At 40.8% G+C, this 20,799-nt stretch overlaps 1 protein-coding gene across 1 annotated transcript in view; it reads left to right on the top strand.

Moving 5' to 3' along the window:
* LOC122808558 (cytochrome P450 2D15-like) overlaps positions 1-20,799 on the top strand; it is a 311,295-nt gene that overhangs the window by 154,434 nt on the left and 136,062 nt on the right. The window contains exons 4-5 of the mRNA XM_044079513.1: positions 1,488-1,592; positions 1,714-1,780. Coding sequence (XP_043935448.1) covers positions 1,488-1,592; positions 1,714-1,780 — 172 coding nt within the window. The remainder of the gene's footprint in view (positions 1-1,487; positions 1,593-1,713; positions 1,781-20,799) is intronic.

Here is a 20,799-nt window from a genome sequence, read left to right as displayed (position 1 = left end):
TGTACGTTTTTGTAACCCAATAATATTATATAATTATTTTCTGAAGCTTTCTTCCCCAGGATTCCTCTGAAAAGGGGTCTTTTCCAAAACCATTTAGACTATCCTGGTAAATAAATGCTAAATAAAACAAACAAAAAAATAGCAAATAAAAGTATATCCATATTCCTATTTGTTTGAAGCCTGTAACTTATTACTGGGCATTAGCTTGGAAAAGATAGGGAGATAGTTTTTATTTTTTATTTTTTTATTTATTAACTCCAGAGAAAGTTCTTTAGGGGTGGTGAGGAGATTATCAAGGAGAAGTGAGAAGAATGAAAAAAAAGGGCCCTGAGAACAGCTTTTTTTGGCAGAAAGAATAGCACAACAACACAGGATTTTATGACTAACATAAACAACTCTTGATTCCAGATAATTGAGGAGCCTTTATGGAAAGGCATTTCATTTCAAAGGTGGGAGTTAATGGAGTTTATGGTGTGTTATAAAGTTAAAGGCCTTGGTTATGTCAAAGAGTTGCATAACTTGTAAGGTAGCCCTTATTTATGCTATTGTTAATAAAACTTGGGAGGGTGATAAAAACAGTTGAAGCACTGTGCTATTTACCAGTTCTTACAAAGTGTATTATTTGGCTTAAGATGTTGTGGACCATGAGAGGATATGAGTTTTTCCAGGACTTTGGATAGAGGTCAAATTATGGAATTTGATTGGTATTAATTGATAGATATTGGTAGAGTTCAATACCTCAAGACAGAGACATGGTAAGATTAACATGTTAGCTACATTAATTGGTTCATAGGTATGTAGCTAGACTAACAATCATTAGGGCATTTTTAAGCCTAGCCATGCATTTCAAATCTCTGAAAAGTTCTGGTATCCTTGATAAGTGTAAGCAGGGCTTGTGGGATGAAACAGTTACAAGTAGTGGCCTGAGTGATGAACCATTTATAAGCTGTCTATGTCCATTAGAGATAAAGGTGCTGGACCAGGGATGAATTTCTTATTGCCCACCCAACTGTCCATGTTACCTTGAATTGGGTTAGGGAGGAACTCTGCTTCACATGGATGAAGAGTCTGTTCCATAGAAGGGGTAGTCTCTGGATACATACCTATCACTTCAGCAGTTGCTATTTATATCTCAGGTAAGGTTTAAGTTTTTAGAATGGGTAATTCTAGTACTGTTTGTGTTGCACATATGCAGGGGTCCATGGAGGGGGGAAGGGGTCTGATAATGACTTTCATTGGACAAATAGGAATATAATTGTATTAGAGGTATGAATGGACCTTAAAGTCCATGAGCACCACTATGACCAAAAATGTAATTGCACATATGGCAATTTGTTTGACCATGTTGACATGATGAGGTATTTGTTGTCTGTTTACTTTAATGTTATTCTTGGCTTATTTTAGCAATGCATTTACACTCACCATCTTCTAGATCAGTGTATAGTGAAGAAAACAATTGTATTTTTTTTCTTTTTTTTTAATTTTAGGAATTGGTGCTCTTTGGGGATGACTATGAAGTTAATGTTGTAAATATGGGGTGTGGGGAGGACCCAGCCTCCTGCAAAAATGTTTACTTTTGTTTGAGATTAAATGTATGACTACCCATGTTCCCCAAGAGTGCAAGTTTTCACCTTTTTGTATTCAAAGTAGCTGGTTTTGTGCTAAAATGTTGAAGCAATCATTAAGATTCCAACTCTTGTGTATTTTAATCAGAGAAATCCATTTTATAGTTTTAAGGCACTTATTGCTGGTTGCAGTGGAAATCAAAAATGGCTGGAAGGTAGGTTTTTTGGAAACTTCTTTTAGAATGTATGTTCATGCATTTGTATATTTGTTGGATAATATCATGTTTAATTAGTTTCTCAATATTCTAACCACTGTATGCTGCATCACTTGTAAAACTCTGATTTTATTCCTTTTACATATGCTCTATGCTCTTTGTACAAAACAGCTATGTTTATATAATTTTTTAATATTTTTATTATTTTTTTTTTTATCATTTTTTCTATGTATCTGGAGCTTTCCTCCCCAAGCCTCCGCTGACAATGGTCACCTTGTGTTTAATCAGACTAACCCGGTAAACAAATGGAAAATAAAGAAAATAAAATAAATATTTGAAGTATTATAGATTGTGTTGTCTGTGGTAAGTGGCTGAGTAGTTCAGATTTGTATGGAACTGATGTTGGCAAATTGACATGTCATACACAATACTGAAATCTTTGTATGGATATTGAAGGGCTGGTGAATGTTTACAGTGGTTGTGACTTCAACCACTTACAAATGTTAACTCACTTTAATAGTAGCTTTGGTTTGTTATACAGAGAGAAAAGACGTTTACAGTGGGTTTTAAGTTTGTTAAGTAACCTTTCTGCAAACATTTCTGAGACATGGTAACATTTCCAGTTTTATTGATTGCTATTTATCTTATAAAATTTGCCTGCTTTATATCATTGAACTGGGGAGTTAACCATAGTGTGGAGCTTTTTTTACTTTCTTAATTTTACTGAAGAGTATGTATTCTGAAGCGGATTCATTTTTTTTCCCCAAAACTAGGAAAGGGCAGCATTATAGTTTGATTGGCTCTAGCTGAATTTATTAACTAAACTAGACACAATAAAAATAAATTAATTTTAAACCTTTTTGTACAATCTCTCCAAAATGTGAATCACTCCAGGGAGCTCAAAGTATATTCTTTTATAGACTAAGGGGCACAGGAGTTAGTTTTCAGCTTTTTTAGGTGTGTTGTGTGGAACTCTGTACAGTAGCAAATGCTTAGATAATAAAATTTAGTTATAAAGCTAGTATTTAGGACTTTTACATGTAGCATTGTGAGAATTTGCATGACGTTAACCTTAGGCAGCTAGTTACTGTGTGAGACTGCACTAATACCGGACCATGGAACTGTCAAACATCTTGTCTTAACCCTTGAAACCATTCAGAATATCGCTGTAAAACAAATCCCTAAACCATAATAGTGCAACCCTAATACAGGTCCAGACAACATGGATATGCAATTTACCACTGTCTCTGAGGCATCTTGAGAAAATGCAGCAATGCCTTAAGTAATTTAATCCTTAAAGAAACAAACATAGTATGCAAGAGATACATGCATAACTTCCTTGGAGGGAAAATTCTTGCTTGCAAACAAGGTTGTCAAGAACACACACAATACAACCTACAAACATAGTGCTCACCACACACAAAGGCCTTCTTACAGTGAAGCGCTTAAAAGAAAATTTCCCAAACTTGAAAGGCATCCTAAGCCATCAAATGGCAACACCTATCCTAAGCACTCTCTAAAGCTCACACCAAAAGCAACACCAAATACCCAAAGGTCTCCCAAAAAAACAAACCCCACAAGGCAAGTAAACACTTCACCTAGTACTCTTGTCACAGGGTATTCTACTAATTGACACACAGATGCCCCTCTCACCAGGCTAGAGAAGGAGAAAGTTATGGTTTGTTGCCTGTCTAAAGTTAGGATCTGCAATACCACTAACACATGTAAGTCACTGCACCAAGGGTTCCGATATTATTCTATCATAGTCTGTGTGGATGTAAATGACCTGAGATGTATCTCACAAAACTATTTGAAAAGATGCATTATGGATCTCTCTGAATATGTGTCACATTCAGGTATGTGCGTTACATTGAGCAACATTCTATCTTCACCAAGGATGATGCCACAGTATGAACAGAAAATTATTGATTTTAATAATCAGCTTAGTATCTGCTGTCACTCCAGGACGATCCAATACCTAAAGGCATGGGAAGACATGGTTAACAGACAACATTGTTTTACCAAGGATGGTCTGCACCTGTTCCCCATGGATTTTTGGATACTGGCTAAAACTTTATCCACCCCATTATACCCTTTTTAAGAAATGTCAAAATGACAAAACTACTAACATAGCAAAAAAAAATCTCAAAGCAACCTTAAGGTATTACTACTGAATGTTAGGAGCATAAACAAGAAACTCCATACCCTACTGGCTCTCTTCACTCGGGAGAATGTTGACATCTGTGCTGTTACAGAGACTCAGTTTAAAGCCACAGAGTGTATTCTGGACAGTGCAAGGCTACAATGTATTCTACACATTTAGACTAATGACAGCATTATAAGTCCTCTTTGGGAAATTATCCACCCAAGTTAATTACTTGATCAATAAAACACCCTGAAGAGTTGGCCCACTAGTTGTAGATCTGGAAAAATATAAAGACAGTAATCTGGTAATCCGGTGTTCAACCAACACGTAGCCAATATAATAAGAAAAGGATTCTGTTTTGCCCAACTTATAAGAAAGGATATGACATCCAAATGCAAAGCCCTTATCAGACCCATCATTGAGAACAATGCCCCTTTTGGCATGTACCTAGCCAGACACTTGAAACAGCTAAAATGCCCACAAAGGTTCCTCACCAGGGGAATCTGTGGTATAAATACCCCATCCTACACAGATCAGCTTAAAGTCCTATCAGTATACTCAGTCTCCTGTATGTTACTTTGCGGTGATCTATGCCTGGGATGTAAGGCATCACCATATCCAGCTCTAATGGATTTCTTGAATATCTGCCAAGCAAACAGCACCAGAAACTCTAGACCAAAGAGCTGAACATTTCTTGCTACACAAATAGAACATGATGGAGAGACTAATATGCATCTCAAAGGATCCCCATGTTATGGAATAAGCTCCCCATCCATGTGAAGCAGAGTTCATCCCTGACCCTGTTCAAGTAACAACTTGATCACTGGATGGAAAGTCATAATCCCCAAATAATATACAGCACCTAGCCACCCACATAACCCTTAGCTACCACCTTACTAACATACTAGACTGAATAGACACCAAGGTACTCAGGGACAAAACTGGGTTGCATAGCTAGACTTATGAAGACCCTGGCAGTTGTTAGCCTAGTGAAAACCTATGAAACTATGTACCCATGTGGAAAGGGGTCTATATTATAACATCAAAGTCTTAAAACTTTGAATGTTATAATATTGAACCATTTCGATCAAAAGACCATAACATCGAACACCCAGAATAGCAAATTTTTTCACAGGGAAAAAACTTGCTGTTCTGACAAACATACACACAACACAAGCACACCAAAATAAATAATCCACACACATATACTTCACAAAACCCTGCACTAAACCATACATACACTTCTAGCTATCCAATTACCTTAACCCAACCCTAACCCTAAGGTCTGTAACTACCGCACACTCACCTTACCCGCTCCCTAACCCTAAAGTCCCTGACTATCGCACACTCTCCTTACCCGCTCCCTAACCCTAAAGTCCCTATCGCACGCTCACCTTACCTGCTCCCTAACCCCAAGGTCCCTATCGCATACTCACCTTCATTCGCACACTTACCTTAACCTGGTCCATAACCTTCGCTCCACAGTCGAGGAAATAGCGAAGCTGCTGAAACAGCCCACCGATTACTCTCCCTAGGAATGTATTCGATATTCTGCAGCTTCGCTATTTTCAGCGTTCGGTGCATAGGGTTCGATATTATAACATTCAAAGATTTAAGACTTCGATGTTATAATATAGACCCATGGACAGGCCACCATACAGGGTTATTTATGTCAAAACGGCTTTTTGACTTTTTGACTGATACATTTGGGTTTGAACAGAAATTTGCATTGTGGGTAAAATATTTTTGTAATTTGGAAAAGAGTAGAAAATTAGTAGAAGAATAATTACAACATGGAAAGAGGGCATATTTACAAAGTCAAGAATATTTTCTACACAGACTGAAAAGATGAGATGTCAGAGAGCTGGGAAGAATAACTTGGTGGAGTTAAGCTGTAGCAAGAGCAACCAGTCAAACAGAATAGCTAATTTAAATTAATGAAAAATGTCTGAGAGCAAACACTTATATAATATGCAGGACTAACAGACCAATTGCGGCAAGGGATTAACTATATAGCTATGTAACTAAAAATGAAGGTGTGATGACCGTGCCCTGGACCAGCAATCAAGGAGCCTCAATCCTCACCACTAACACCAGGGAGGTCATCTCATAGAAGAGGAAAGGATAACTAATACACATAGTAAAGTACAATTTCCCTTAAGTGCACACAGAGATCACAGTCAGTCTGGGACTCGTTGCTCCCTTGCTCACCAGGTCCCCAATATGATTCCCCACTGGCACAGCTATAGGGTCCAGGTCTCAGCCTAACTGGGCAAGGTAAAACCTCCAGTACCCTCTCTGTCCAAACAGTGCTTCATATCCCTGCCAAGTAGCTGACACAACACACACACACACACACACACACACACACACACACACACACACACACACACACACACACACACACACACACACACACACACACACACACACACACACACACACACACACACACACACACACACACACACACACACTTTGAGAAAAGTATTTATACAACTTCACAGACACTCCTGGGAAAGGCTGACACAGATTCTCCAGCTATGCCCCTTTACCCAGACTATACGGTAGTAATTACTGCACCACCCATTTAATAATATCAGCTATTAAAAGGCCCTTAAAAGGATGTCCAATTATTACTGTGTAATAATATTATCCAATGGTAGTATGACTAACAGTCAAGGCTTACTTTAGAGTGGCCTATTACAATAACCTCTATAAATATGCAATGTGTTCCAGAGCGAATCTCTACACAAAGCAGCCACAGGTAGAAGGTTTAAAAATATTTAATAATGAATAATTAAAACACAAGACAAAACTACTACACCACAGAGATATCAAAGTTTAGAAATCACACAGAAACTTTAACTAATACAGTAGGACAGGTCTGATTTCAAAGAAAAATACCCAATTAATCTTTACTAGCTTTAACTATTCCTACAAGAAATCACAGTGCTAAACTTACATGTGAGCACAAGCAGAGTGCTGGTAAGTTGGATATCAAGATTAAAATGCTTCCCATTATCTCTCTCTGAGACACAGTTTATAAAACATCACTAACAAACATGTCTCTGGGTCCTCCCCAGATGACATCATTTTTGACACTTGGGTTTTCCCAGTATTCATATTGCATCATCTTAACACCTGGTCTGAGTTCTCAGGCCACAAACTGCATTATTTAGCAAGCTAACACCTGCACAGGAGAGTACAACACTAAAAGGCATTTCACATGTACACTCTAGCAATTAGTCCTTAGTTAATGCAATAGACAGAATGTCTTCAGCCAGCCTGACTGGAACCAACTTTAAAGATCAAAGAATGTCATAAAATCATTTCAGTTTCAAAAGATAAATTTGAAAGGCTTGACTTAGTTTTTCTTTACAGCAAGGGGGCAATGTTGTAACAATCTTCAAGTTCATATTTTACAGTGTTTTTCTTTCATTTAAAAACACACGCCTGTATTTTACATTTATATATACAAATAATAGAATTATGTATTAAATTCTATTTGACTAGGCTGGCAGCCTTCACCTGTCTTTGTCCAGTCTTCACATATCTTCCCCCTCGGGGATCTCAAGCAAGTTTTTCCAGTGCCCCTTGAGAAATGGCGCTTGAGAATGGCATGTCTATCTGGGTGTACCTCACCCCATTCCCTGTCTTGAGAGCCCATCTGCATTGGCATTGCTACTCCCACTGCGATGCTGCACTGACATATCATATGCTTGCAACCACAGTCTCCATCTTAGCAACTTGGCATTTTGCTGACTGGCTCTGTTTAACCATGTTAGAGGGTTGTGATCTGTCATCACAGTGAATTTTCTTCCATACAGATAAGGGTAAAGTTTTTGTAGTGCCCACACTGTGGCTAGATATTCCTTTTCTACCGCTGCATAGCATTCCTCCCTGGGTTAGAGCCTATGACTGAGATAAACCACTGGGTGCTCTTGTCCCTCTGAAGAAATCTGGCTAAGTACAGCCCTTACCCCATAGTTTGAAGCATCCACCTGCACAACAAAGTTTTTTCTGTAGTCAGGACTGGCTAACACAGGGGGTCCTCCCAAAGCTTCCTTAAGCTTCAGAAATGCCTGCTCACATGCTGGTGTCCACACTAGCTTATCTGGCCTATTCTTCCTTATCAAGCCTGTGAGGGGAATCTATGGTACTATAACTTGGAACAAACTTTCTGTATTACCCTGCTGTCCCCAAGAATGCCCTCACCTTCATTTTGGTAACAGATGCAGGCCATGCCTGAATAGCTTCCACTTTGGCAGGTTCTTGCCTTATCTTACAACTCCACACTCTATGTCCTAGGTAGGAGACCTCTGCCATACTCACCTGACATTTGCTTGGCATAATGGTCAACCCTGCCCTCTGTAATCTGCCCAGCACCTCCCTGACATGCTGAAGATGCTCTTGCCAGGAATGGCTGTAGATAGCAATATCATCCATGTAAGCAAGGTCAAACCCTCCTGCTCCTGCTATGATATGATCTACCAGCCCCTGGAAAGTTGCTGGGGCATTCTTCATCCCAAAAGGCATCTTTGTGAACTCATACAAGCCAAAAGAAGTCACAAAGGCTGACTTCTCTCTAGCACTGGGAGTCAAGGGCACCTGCCAGTAACCCCTGGTAAGATCAATGGTTGTAAGATATTTAGCCCCACCCAGCTGCTCTAGGGCCTCATCTGTCCTAGGCATGGGGTAAGCATCTGCCTCTGTGTGACTATTTAATTTCCAGTAATCCACACAGAACCTGGTGCTGCTGTCCTTCTTTGGCACCAACACCACTGGTGAGGCCCAGGGAATGTTGGACTCTTGAATCACCCCTAGTTCCAATGTCTCCTGTACTTCTTCCCTCAGAGTCTGTTTGACTCTCTCAGGCACCCTATAAGGAGGCTGCTTAATAGGCTTTTGGGATCCTGTATCCACCTGGTGCTGCACCAGGTGGGTGTTCCCTGGTTTCCCGGTGAATATGCCTCCAAACTGCTGCAACACTGCTTGGATTTCTTGAACCGGTGTAGGAGATAGCTGCTGGGACATTGCTACCCCTTTCACTGAGGTGTCAGCCCAAGTTTCACTGAGGAGATCGGTCCCCAGATCTCCCTCAGACTCCTTCTGCAATCCACTGCAAATGCTCAGCACAAGGGCCTCCCTATAATGGTAAGGTTTCATCATATTAACATGGTACAATTTGTGCCCCGCCATCTACCTAGCACTTCCACCATGTAGTTCATGTCACTTACCTTTCATACCACCTTGTAGGGTCCCTCCCAAGCTGCTTGCAACTTGTCATGTCTGACATAAATGAGAACCACCACCTGCTGCCCTACAGCATACTCTCTAGCTTGAGCATTCTTGTCACATCACACCTTTTTCTGTTGTTGAGCTTCTGCCAGGTTCTCTTGGGCCAGGCCCATGAGTTCCCTGAGCCTTGTGCTGAGGTTCAGGATATATGCCACAACAGACTCCTTGTGAGACTCACACTCACCTTCCCACTCATCTCAAATTAAATCTAGAGGTTCCCTCACCCTGTGCCCATACAGCAACTCAAAGGGTGAAAAACCTGTGGATTCCTGGGGAACCTCTCTGTAAGCAAATGATGGGGCAAATATTTGTCCCACTCCCTCTTAAACTGATCTGCAAATGCCTGTAGCATGGACTTGATTGTAGAGTTTAACCTCTCAACAAGACCATTATTCTGGGGATGGTATGGGGTGGTCTTCATGTGCTTCACCCCACAGGACTTCCACAGACAAGCCAGCAGGTCTGACATAAAATTGGCACCTCTGCCAGACAGTATTTTGTTTGGGAAACCTACCCTGCTGAAAATCTCTAGAAAATCATTTGCCACATTTTCTGCCTCAATGGAGGACAAAGCCAATGCCTCAGGGTATAGTGTAGCATAATCTACAATCACTAGGATATCATTTTTCCCTGTGGAACTTGGGGTACTCAGAGGACCCACAATATTCATAGCTACCCTCTGAAATGGCTCCTGAATCACAGGCAAAGGCATCAAAGGAGCTCTCACCTTGTCGCCTGCCTTGCCTACCTTTTGGCACTGTTCACAGGTCCTGCAGTGCTATGTTATATCTCTGGAAATTCCAGGCCAATAGAAGTTTTGCATAACATGCCTCTTTGTACGTTTTATGCCCACAGGCCCTGCAAAGGGAATATCATGGGCTATGGCTAAAAGTGCCAGAAGGTAAGCTCTAGGCACTACCAACTGCTGTACACTCTCACCTTCTAGCCCTCCCTCAGGGGTCCACTCTCTGTACAGTAACCCTTTGTTCCAGTATACTGATTCCCCCTTTCCTTAATAATCCGGTGCCTCCCCTAGCTACCTGCCTCAGGCCTTGCAATATAGGGTCTGAGAGCTGAGCCTATCTCAACTCTCTCCTTGTAACCCTTCCCAGCTCCCCTTCCACAGGAAGTCTGGCATCCTCTGACAGTGGTGCCTCACTGTTAGCCTGGGTACTACTACTCACCTCTATCTTTGCAGTTGCCCTGTCCAAGGGAACTTCAGTACTCACAAGCAGCTGTGGCTCACATTCAGTCTCACTGCTACAGTGTAGCTCACTCCCTGAAGTAACCACCTCAGCAGTCCTGGCAGCTAGTATGCAGTCTGTCTGAGTCTCTCCCAGGCTACCAGACCCACATGCTTGTCTCTTAGCCTCATTGCATGTAACTGCATAAGTACATGATACTGCCTCATCCAAATCCTTCCCTCTCAGGACATCTGCAGGATGGTAGTTCCATACTTCTGTTGTCTCAACACAACCTACTATTGGCATTTTGTCTTTACTACTTAATGGCTCCCTCAGCTTTGGTTCCCCACCTTGCCTCCGTGGACATCTGTATGCCACATGATTCCACTGGTTGCATTCAAAACATTTAACCCTAGCTTCTGGACATGTACCTGGACTAGTGGCTTCCCCTGCTACTGGCGGATTCTGTTGGGGCAGTCTGTACTGCCCACCATGGGTTCCTTTAGTCGCATGAGCAGTACTAGGGGTCCCTTTCCTGTGCAGGGCTGCCCTGCTTGCTAGGTATAGGTCTCCCTTCTTCCCCAACTCCTCTGAAGTAGCACACTGTTTATCAGCTAAGCAGATCCTCATGTCCTCAGGCAAAGTGCTAAGGGCTTGTTCCCTTACCAAAAGGTCTGCCAACCCTTCAAAGGTGGTGACCTGACATCCACTCACCCAGCTATGAAAATAAGTGCTCAGTTCAACAACCTATTCACATACATTTTCATCTGCTTGCTTGTATACTCATGGAACTTTTTCATATACATTTCAGGTGTTAGCTTAAAACATTCTAATAAATGTCTTTTTACAGCAGTATAATCAAAACAGTCAGTGTCATGCATTTTTGCTAAAGAAAGTTACAGCTTTACCATGGACTAAGGGGGTCAGAAACCATACCCAGAGCCCTTGGCCAACTTCATACTGTTTACATACCCGCTCAAACATATAAATGAAGTTATCAAAATTATCCCACTCTTTATACTGTGGAAGAAATGTACTGACCTTTTGTGCTTCTGGGGTCTGGTTACTCCCTTCCCCATTACCTCCATGACTCTGGTGAAGAGTCAGCATTTCCCTCTCATGCCTCCTCTGCCATTCATTTTTCTCTGCTTGTGGACTCCTCATTTTCTCGGCTGCTTCTAGTTCCATACGCCTGACCCCCAACTCAAGTCTCTTTAGCTCCAGATGGATTTTTAAGTCCACTGCAGAAATGTTGAGTTGTCCATTCGCTGAGGATATTGCATCTCCACTGTCAGTCTGATTGTCCTCCAGGTTACTGTTTTATGATGCAGCTGTAACCAAGGCTGCAATCAGGCCTACTTTAGTCAGGTTTCCATGCACCAGTCCCCCTAGCCTGGCACATCTCTGCCAGCTAGCTCCTTGTCAGCTTTCCATACTCTTCTGCTGACATGCTGCCTGCTCACCCTGTCAAACACTAAGCTAATAAAAGAAATAAAACAATTGTGATTTGAACTCTGAGTATATACTGTGTGGCTGTTTTGCAGTACAAAACACTTTTAGAGATCACTGTACATAAGTTACATTAATTTGTTCTACCCAAACCACTACAAGCCAATTACTATGTGACGTAGATCCCACCACTGCCACCGCTTGTGATGACCGTGCCCTGGCCCAGCAATCAGGGAGCCTCAATCCTCACCACTAACACCAGGGAGGTTGTCTCATAGAAGAGGAAAGGATAACTAATACACACAGTAAAGTACAATTTCCCTTAGTGCACACAAAGATCACAGTCAGTCTGGGGCTGGTTTCTCCCTTGCTCACCAGGTCTCCAATAAGACTCCCCACTGGCACAGCTATAGGGTCCAGGTCTCAGCCTAACTGGGCAAGCTAAAACCTCCAGTACCCTCTCTGTCCAACCAACCAGTGCTTTGTGTCCCTGCCAAGTAGCTGACACAACACACACACACACACACACACACACACACACACACACACACACACACACACACACACACACACACACACACTTAGTGATAAGTATTTATACAACTTCACAGACACTCCTGGGAAAGGCTGACACAGATTCTCCAGCTGTACCCCTTTACACAGACTATATGGTAGTAATTACTGCCACCACCCAGTTAATAATATCAGCTACTAAAAGGCCCTTAAAAGGGTATCCAATTATTACTGTGCAATATTATTATCCAATGGTAGTATGACTAACAATCAAGGCTTACTTTAGAGTGGCCTATTACAATGACCTCTATAAATATGCCATGTATTCTAGAGCTTATCTCTACACAAAGCAGCCACAGGTTGAAGGTTTTAAAAATATTTAATAATAAATAATTAAAACACAAGACAAAACTACTACACCACAGAGATATCTAAGAGTTCAGAGATCACACAGAAACTTGAAATAATACAGTAGGACAAGTCTGATTTCAAAGAAAAATACCTAATTAATCTTTACTAGCTTTAACTATTCCTACAAGAAATCACAGTGCTAAACTTACATGTGAGCATAAGCAGAGTGCTGGTAAGTTGGATATCAAAATCAAAATGCTTCCCATTCTCTATCTGAGACACAGTTTATAAAACATCACTTACAAACATGTCTCTGGGTCCTCCCCAGATTACATCATTTTTGACACTTAGGTTTTCTCAGTATTCATATTGCATCATCTTAACACCTGGTCTGAGTTCTCAGGCCACAAACTGCTTTATTTAGCAAGCTAACACCTGCACAGGAGAATACAACACTAAAAGGCATTTCACAAATACACTCTAGCAATGAGTCCTTAGTTAACACAATAGACAGAATGTATTCAGCCAGCCTGACTGGAACCAACTTTAAAGATCAAAGAATGTCATAAAATCATTTCAATTTCAAAAGACAAATTTGAAAGGCTTGACTTAATTTTTCTTTACAGCAAGGGGGCAATGTTGTAACAATCTAGAAGTTCACATTTTACAGTATTTTTCTTTCATTTAAAAGCACCCACTTGTACTTTACATTTATTTATACAATTGATAGAATTATGTATTAAATTCTATTTGACTAGGCTGGCAGCCTTCGCCTGTCTTTGTACAATCTTCACAGAATGGTAGGCATTAAATTAGAGATGAGAAAGAACTGACATGCAACAACAGAAAATGTAATGGTGATGTGTATTATAGTAGAGTGATAATTAGCAAAAAAAGAAAAAAAAGTGACGATAGAACAATCTATGTAATATGTCAAGTTTGAGAGGACTGCTGGAAGACAGAAAGTGTTTGTACACAGCAAAATGAGTAATGGCAAGGGAAAAGTTATAGGCAAGTCAATCTGTAATAAAATATGCTGGTAGATAGTAGAAATAAAATAAAGTCAAAGAAAATGCACTGTGTAAGCACAGAAATAAGTAATAAGGAATGTCATAACAGAGTCAGTGAAGAGAAAAACAGTCTAGTATGTATTGTAGTTAGACTAAGTCAACAGTTGTCTGTAATGATTAAGTTTTTAAAATAATAGTGATAAAGATCAGGACAGGTCATACAAGGAAACTAAATCATAGTGAAGGTTACTGAGGTTATGAATGTAAAATGTGCTGTCCAAAAGTTATACAAAGTAGTGTATGAGATTTGAGACAAGTTACCTCACCAGTTAAATTTGTACATAAAGATATGGGGAGGATAGGATATATATATATATATATATATATATATATATATATATATATGTGTGTGTGTGTGTGTGTGTGTGTGTGTGTGTGTGTGTGTGTGTGTGTGTGTGTGTATAACACACTGAGGAGGCTGGGAGTAGGACATAAGTGAAGCACAGACTGATTAGGAGAAGCACAAGGTTATCAACTTGTGCATGAAGAAGGAGGGTGTTTTGTAACTGCAAAACAAAATTATGAGGTAAGCAAACAAATGGAGCAAACATTGCCAGAAGGAATGAGGTAAGTAGACAAACTAAACAAACATTGCGTATACAATAATATCATTTTTTTTAGATTTAGATTAGAATCAGAAGACGTGATTATGCCCAGGAAAAAAATGAGCATGTATTAATATCAACAAAAATGGCATACAATCCATTGTAGAAGGGCAATTTAAAAAGTTTCTTACAGGTCATATAAGAAGAGAAGGTATTCTGGAGGCATAACAAGAGGAAAATATTGTAATAAAAGAATGTGAAATTTAGCATGGCAGAGAACGACTAGCAGGTGGCTACATGCAAACTACTGTTTGTGACACCAAGAAAAGCAGTAACAGTTTTTCAGGAACGTTAACAGGTACCACAAGAGTTCTCAAGGAAACATAGCTGGGGAAGAGGTGAGGAGATGGTTATAAATTAGAAGATTAATAAAAATATTTTTTTTGAAGAACAACTGTTCAGCAACATAATGAGTTAGCAATTACTATACATATTTTACTTTAGAATTAAAATGTTAGGCCCAGACAAGGGCAGAAGAGTAATGAAACAGTTAAAAGAGAGGATTAAAGCTCTGAGAAGTTAATAGAATGCATCATGTAGTCTGGTGTACAGGGTTTACAGGTTCATAGGTTGGTACTAGGCTATCAGCCCTAGGGCCTATACAAGCCTAGCCATAACAATTCCCTGGCTATTTCTTCCCACACTATTTAGCTCCCTGGACCCCTGTCTAGCAGGGCGACTGATGTGATCCCCGGGGAGAATTTCCTTTCTCCCATCCAATTGTCAAGGTTCCTTTTGACGAGGGCCAAAGAGGCACTCTGATTGACATGTATGGGCAATCTATTCAAGAGTCTGGGGAGTTTCTGTGTCAGGAACCTATCCCTCCAGCATGTTTTGTTTATTGTGATGACAAGGTTTAGATCCTTGGAGCATGTGGCTCTGATGGATGGGGATTTCTTTAAGTGTAGCATGTCCAGCAGCTCTGGGTTTGACATGGCCTTGTATGTTAAGCAGAAATCGCCTCTGAGTAGACGATATGTGACAGAGTATAGCTGGAGTTTTTTAAGATGGTCAGCGTAGGGCATCTGCTTTAGGCCTGTTATTCTTTTAGTGAGGTATTTCTGTGGCCTTTCCAGTTGTTGCAGATGTCTTCAGAGGTACATACCAAATGGGGTGTTGTATTCTATAATGGGTCTAATGAGGGATGAGTACAGTGGGACAATGACCTCCTTTTTTCTTGATGAAAAGCCCTTAGTGATGAGGTGTGCCATATAGAAGGATTTCCTGACTGTTGTGGCGATGTGGTTTTCAAAGGTGAGACCACTGTCCACCTGTGTACCTAAATCTCTTATCACACTTTCGGTGTTTAGTGTACTGCCACCTATATGGTAATTCACAGATACATGTTTTTTTTCCAAAGGGGATAACTATACATTTCTTGGCATTGAGCTTGAGCCCATGGCTCTGCCTCCAAGCATCTGTTTCTGTAAGGCCCTTTTGTAGAGTATCCACATCATTTGAGGATTCAATAATGGCTCCCAGTTTGCAGTCATCTGCGAACGTTGTTATGCAGAGCCCCTTAGTGTTGGCCTGTACTTCAGAGAAGTAGATGCCAAACAAGAGCGGTCCCAGGACTGAACCCTGAAGTACTCCATTTGTCACTTGTCTGGAGCTGGATTTGGAGTCGGCTACTTTTACAGTGTGGGTTCTATCAGTAAGCCAGTTAGCAACCCATTGGGTGATGTAGGGATTAATGCCCAGCTTAGTAAGTTTATCTATGATTCCAGAGTGGGGGATTGTGTCAAAGGCCTTGGCAAGGTCTAGATAGGCTGTGTGGACCACCTTACCCTTGTCCGTGGCTCTGGAGACTGATTTGAAGATGTCAATCAGGTTCAGAAGACAGGATCGGCCCTTCACGAATCCAAACTGGGTGGGGTCCAGTGTTTGAAGGTTGCCAATGTCTTTGTTTATAAGTTCCATGATAATACGCTCCTTGGCCTTGCAGATAAGACTTGTCAGACTGATGGGATGGTAGTTTCTGGGATCCAAGGTGGATCCCCCTTGTGTAGTGGGATAACTGTAGCTCTGTGCCACTCAGTGGGCATGAAACCTGAGGTGAGTCTATGATTAAACATGACACTTAGGTGAGGTGCCAGTTCATATTGTAGTTCATATAGTACACAGCACGGGATGTCATCTGGTCCCATGGATGCTGTATGCTTAGCTTTGGAGAATGCGTTATTTTACCTGTGTGGCCATTATTACCGGAATTTGGCAATCTTCCGTTATTGAGATGGGCCATTTAGGGTGTGAGAGGGGGGTGAAGTTGGCATTGAATCGATCTGCCAGGATATTGGCAATATCCTTGGGATCAGTATATTTAATGCCATTCTGTTTTAGCTCAGAGCAGATCTGAGAATTTCCATTTAGATTCTTGACATAGTTATAGAATGCCTTGTGGTTGTCTTTGGAATCTTTGGCAATTTTATTTTCATAACTAGCTTTGGAGGATTTTATGAGGGATCTCAGTTTCTTACTGAGGCTGGCAAGGAAGTTTTTTGCATCCTGGGATTTTCCTCTTTTCTACAACAGTTGCTTCCTTTTGTTGTAAAGTTTGTTTATGGCAGGGGACCACCAGATTGGCTTCCTTTTTTTGGATGAGAGCATCTTTGTTCTATTTGGGATGGCACGTTTCATGCATGAGTGGATGTGCTCATACAGTGCCTTAGTGTAGGATTCAGCAGTTGAACTTTCAGTTCCCGTCTGCATAGGTGTCATGACGTTTGTCACTTCTGACTTGAGTAGCATAAAGTTGGCTTTGGAGAAGTTTTTTATGGAGGTTTCCTTACTGGGGGTGGGGTGGGATGTGGATGTTAAGGGTGATTAGCTTATGGTCAGACCTGACTAACGAGGTGATGACCATAGGTGTAGAGCATCGATTTCCCATGCTGGTAATGACCAGGTCTAGGTAATGGGAGCCCTGGTGGGACTATGGATTAGATTATCCAGGGCATTGGAATTTATGAATTCCAAGAACCGTTGGGCAAAGGTGTTGGTACATGAGTAGTTTTCCCAGTTAATGGCAGGGTAGTTAAAATCACCCAGGATTAGGGTGTTTGGTTCTATCTTAATATTTTCCAGTATGTTTAGAAAGGTGTAGTGAGAATAATGGGGTATGGTGGGGGATCTGTAGCAAGCTACAATTTGGATTGCAGTCTTACCTAGTGTTAGTTGCACCTGGAGAATTTCAGATGTATTGTGTTGGGCAACTAGCCTGGTGGTGTGAATATCCTTGGTGAATATTGACACTCCTCCACCTTTAGTATTTTGATCCTGCTTTTGGTGGCCGAAAAGTGTCGTAAGAGTTGTAGCCTGGTATTGCAGGGGTGCTCTCTGGAGCCTTGAACCAGGTCTCAGTTACTGCACAGATATCGATGTTCTCCATTTTTAGGAGTGCCTCGAGAGAGTGCATTTTGAGGTTTAGACTTCTAGCATTGAGTAGCATTACCTTCATAATTTGCATGCTTGTACCTGTTACGGTGGTGGTTTTGTCCTTTGAACTTTGCCTAAAAAAGGCACTATAGGGGTGGCAAGAGCTTTAGCCAGTAACCTGAATCCCAGGGGTGACAGGTGCAGACCATCTCTGGCAAAGCATTGTGGTCTGTCAATCATGTCGTCCCAGGCAGACAGATACTGGATCCCCTTTGAATGACACCAGAAGCTTAGCCAATTGTTGAAGTCAATCATTTTGTCCTTATATTATGGTATCATTCTGGGCAAAGGCAGGATGCTACTCAGGGCTAGGGTCATACCTGCCTGGGCCACATGATCCAACTGCTCTTCCATGTCTCTTTTCATGTAGTCCAGGGAGGTACATCTCAAGTCATTCACTCCAACATGGACAATGACAGAGTCATATTTGTAGTTGTTGTGGAGTGACTTGAGTGCATGTGTTATGTGGTGGATCCTGGCACCCGACAGGCAGCTGACTGTAATTTTCTCCTTGCTCAACCTGGTGAGAGGGACATCAGTGTGTTGGACTATAGAGTCACCTATGACTAAAATGTAAGGTACATTGTCTTGCCTTAGTGGCTGTTAATGGGTGGCACACTGGTGTTGTGAACTATGTGACACTTTGATTATGACTGGTGTTTGTTTGTGTTTCAGCTTCAGAGGTCCTTGTTGCTTGGGCAGGTTACAGTTAAGGGCCTCTGCATATGTGGATTTAGTGTTGCTATATGTGGGTGTTGGTGGTGTGGGTTTAGAAGGGCTATGTGTTGCTTGAGGTGTAGTGTGGGTGTTAACCTTCTCCTCTTGATTGTCTAGCACAATCTTGGATGGAGAGAGCTTTGCTTCCATTTTGGCTATGTAAGTGCATCTCTCACAGGTTGTAGTGCTGGGTGGAAGGGGGAGAGGGTTGTCTGTATACACAATTGCTGCATTGCCCCAGTATGCCCAGATTCACCAGGTGGACAGGAAAAATCACCAGAAGCTGACCCTTGGACATGCCTTTTTTGGTGGGGTTTTTTTTTTTTTTTTGTAAAGTACAGGAGCTGTTTTTCCTTACCTTAGTAAGTTACTTTGCAATTATAGGCTGTTTAGTGCCTACTATTAATTTCTCCTTATTAACAAAGAGAGTCGAGTGCTTGTATCAGTTTAAGGCTTCCTAGTGTTTTTCAACAGGTATTAGAGAAAGTGCTAGTCACAGGAATGCTTAAAGGTAAGATGGAAAAAAAATGCACACTGCAGTGTGCACTAGAGAAGTTAGATGTGAAAGTAGGTAACTTAAGTTTTATCTGTTTAAAAAGTTAAGGTTTCATTCAAAGATGGCTGCCATTCTGTACACACTGCTGACCTGCAGCTCCTCAATAAACCTGAGAAAAATCTGTAACCTGAGTTGATACCAAGAGGTTTGAACATCAAATTAAAGTAAAAAAAGATGCATCTACACTTAATTAATCTATAACCAGGAAAAAAGTGGGAAAAAAAGTCTTTATCTATCAGGATTCCAAGTGATTAGCTGGCTCTGAAGAGAGAAATAAACAAAGGACTGTCTGCATTCTTCATTTTACCTGTCAGCTTGGGGAAAGGAAAATGTCACAAGAAGTAAAAAGCATGGAAACAATTACTACCAAAACAAAGCTGTCGGAATTACAGTCACCAGTAAAGGATGGGAGTGTGAAAAAACAAAGAATTACTCGACAGCAGGAACAACAGAAGCCAGAGACTAGATCTAAAACTGATCAGCCACTGAACATGGACGATATCAAACATGCTTTATTGCCTATACAAGAAGCTTTAAAGGACCTGACTACTCAAATACAAACTTTTGGAGTTTTATGTAATCAGTTGCTGCAGAGGATGGACAAAACAGAGGCTAGAATTTCAGAAACCGAGGACAAAATAGACTTGCTGGAGAAGAAAACAAAGGTACATGATGTGGGTTTACAAGCCATGCAAAGCAAATTTATTGATTTAGAAGTGAGGTCTAGAAGAAATAATATTATTATTAGAGGGATCCCTGAAAACATTCAGTATACAGAGCTAATACCAACTATAACACAAATACTTGAAGTTTTGTTAAATGATGCTGATGGAGTGAAACAAATTGTTATCGAAAGGGCACACAGAGCACTGAGAGAGGTACAAGCTTCTAATATGCCTAGACCTGTATATGCTAAGATATTGAACTTTCAAGATGTTAGCAAAATACTTTTTACTACAAAAAAGAATGGTGGCTTTGTTATGTGGAAAAATAGTAAAATATCTCTGGCTCAGGATTTACCACTGCAAGTAAGGCAAGCTAGGCAGTCTTTATCTGCATACTGTAAATTTCTGATTGACAAGCAAATTAAATTCCAGATGAAATATCCTAATGTGCTTATATTTATGGTGGATGGGATTAAATATTCTGTTTCTACTAAAATCGAAGCAAAGGGAGTGTTTCTGAAGGTTTTTAAAGTTTTACCTGCATCAGAGGGCTGAAAGAAACTTCCGTTGAGACTGGCATGCTCCTGAGGTCAGATCCAGTATCTACTATACTTCGAGGCTTAGGTAATCCTTTGTTCCCTGTTTAAGTCATTTAGGCCTCTGTAAAAGCAATAAAACTGTTTGTTTGCGATAATCCGAGGGTCTGCTGGCCGTTTTCCGAACTTTTATGACCTCTACGAACTTTTTTCATCAAGTGGTAAACAGGAAATCTCTTGAATGCAGCTGAGAGTGTAGATTTCGATGTGACACTTCCTGTGGTCTGGCTGCAAAAGCGGTCCCCCCGTCGCGAGTATTACTGATGGTTTCCTGGTTTGAGAAGCTGAAAAGAACTGACATAATGTGTTAATGCTTTTTTTCACAAGTAAATAACTTTAGAATATGTACGTGAAGCATATAATAACATCTGTTGTTCCTGTTTTTTTTTTTCCTTATGCTTATAGTGTTGAACCAAATTATATTTTTACAATAT

Source organism: Protopterus annectens, chromosome 8.part0, assembly GCF_019279795.1.
Source record: "Protopterus annectens isolate FY-2018-M chromosome 8.part0, PAN1.0, whole genome shotgun sequence".
NCBI classification, from domain to species: Eukaryota; Metazoa; Chordata; order Ceratodontiformes; family Protopteridae; genus Protopterus; species Protopterus annectens.
This window is presented reverse-complemented; position numbering and strand designations above follow the sequence as displayed.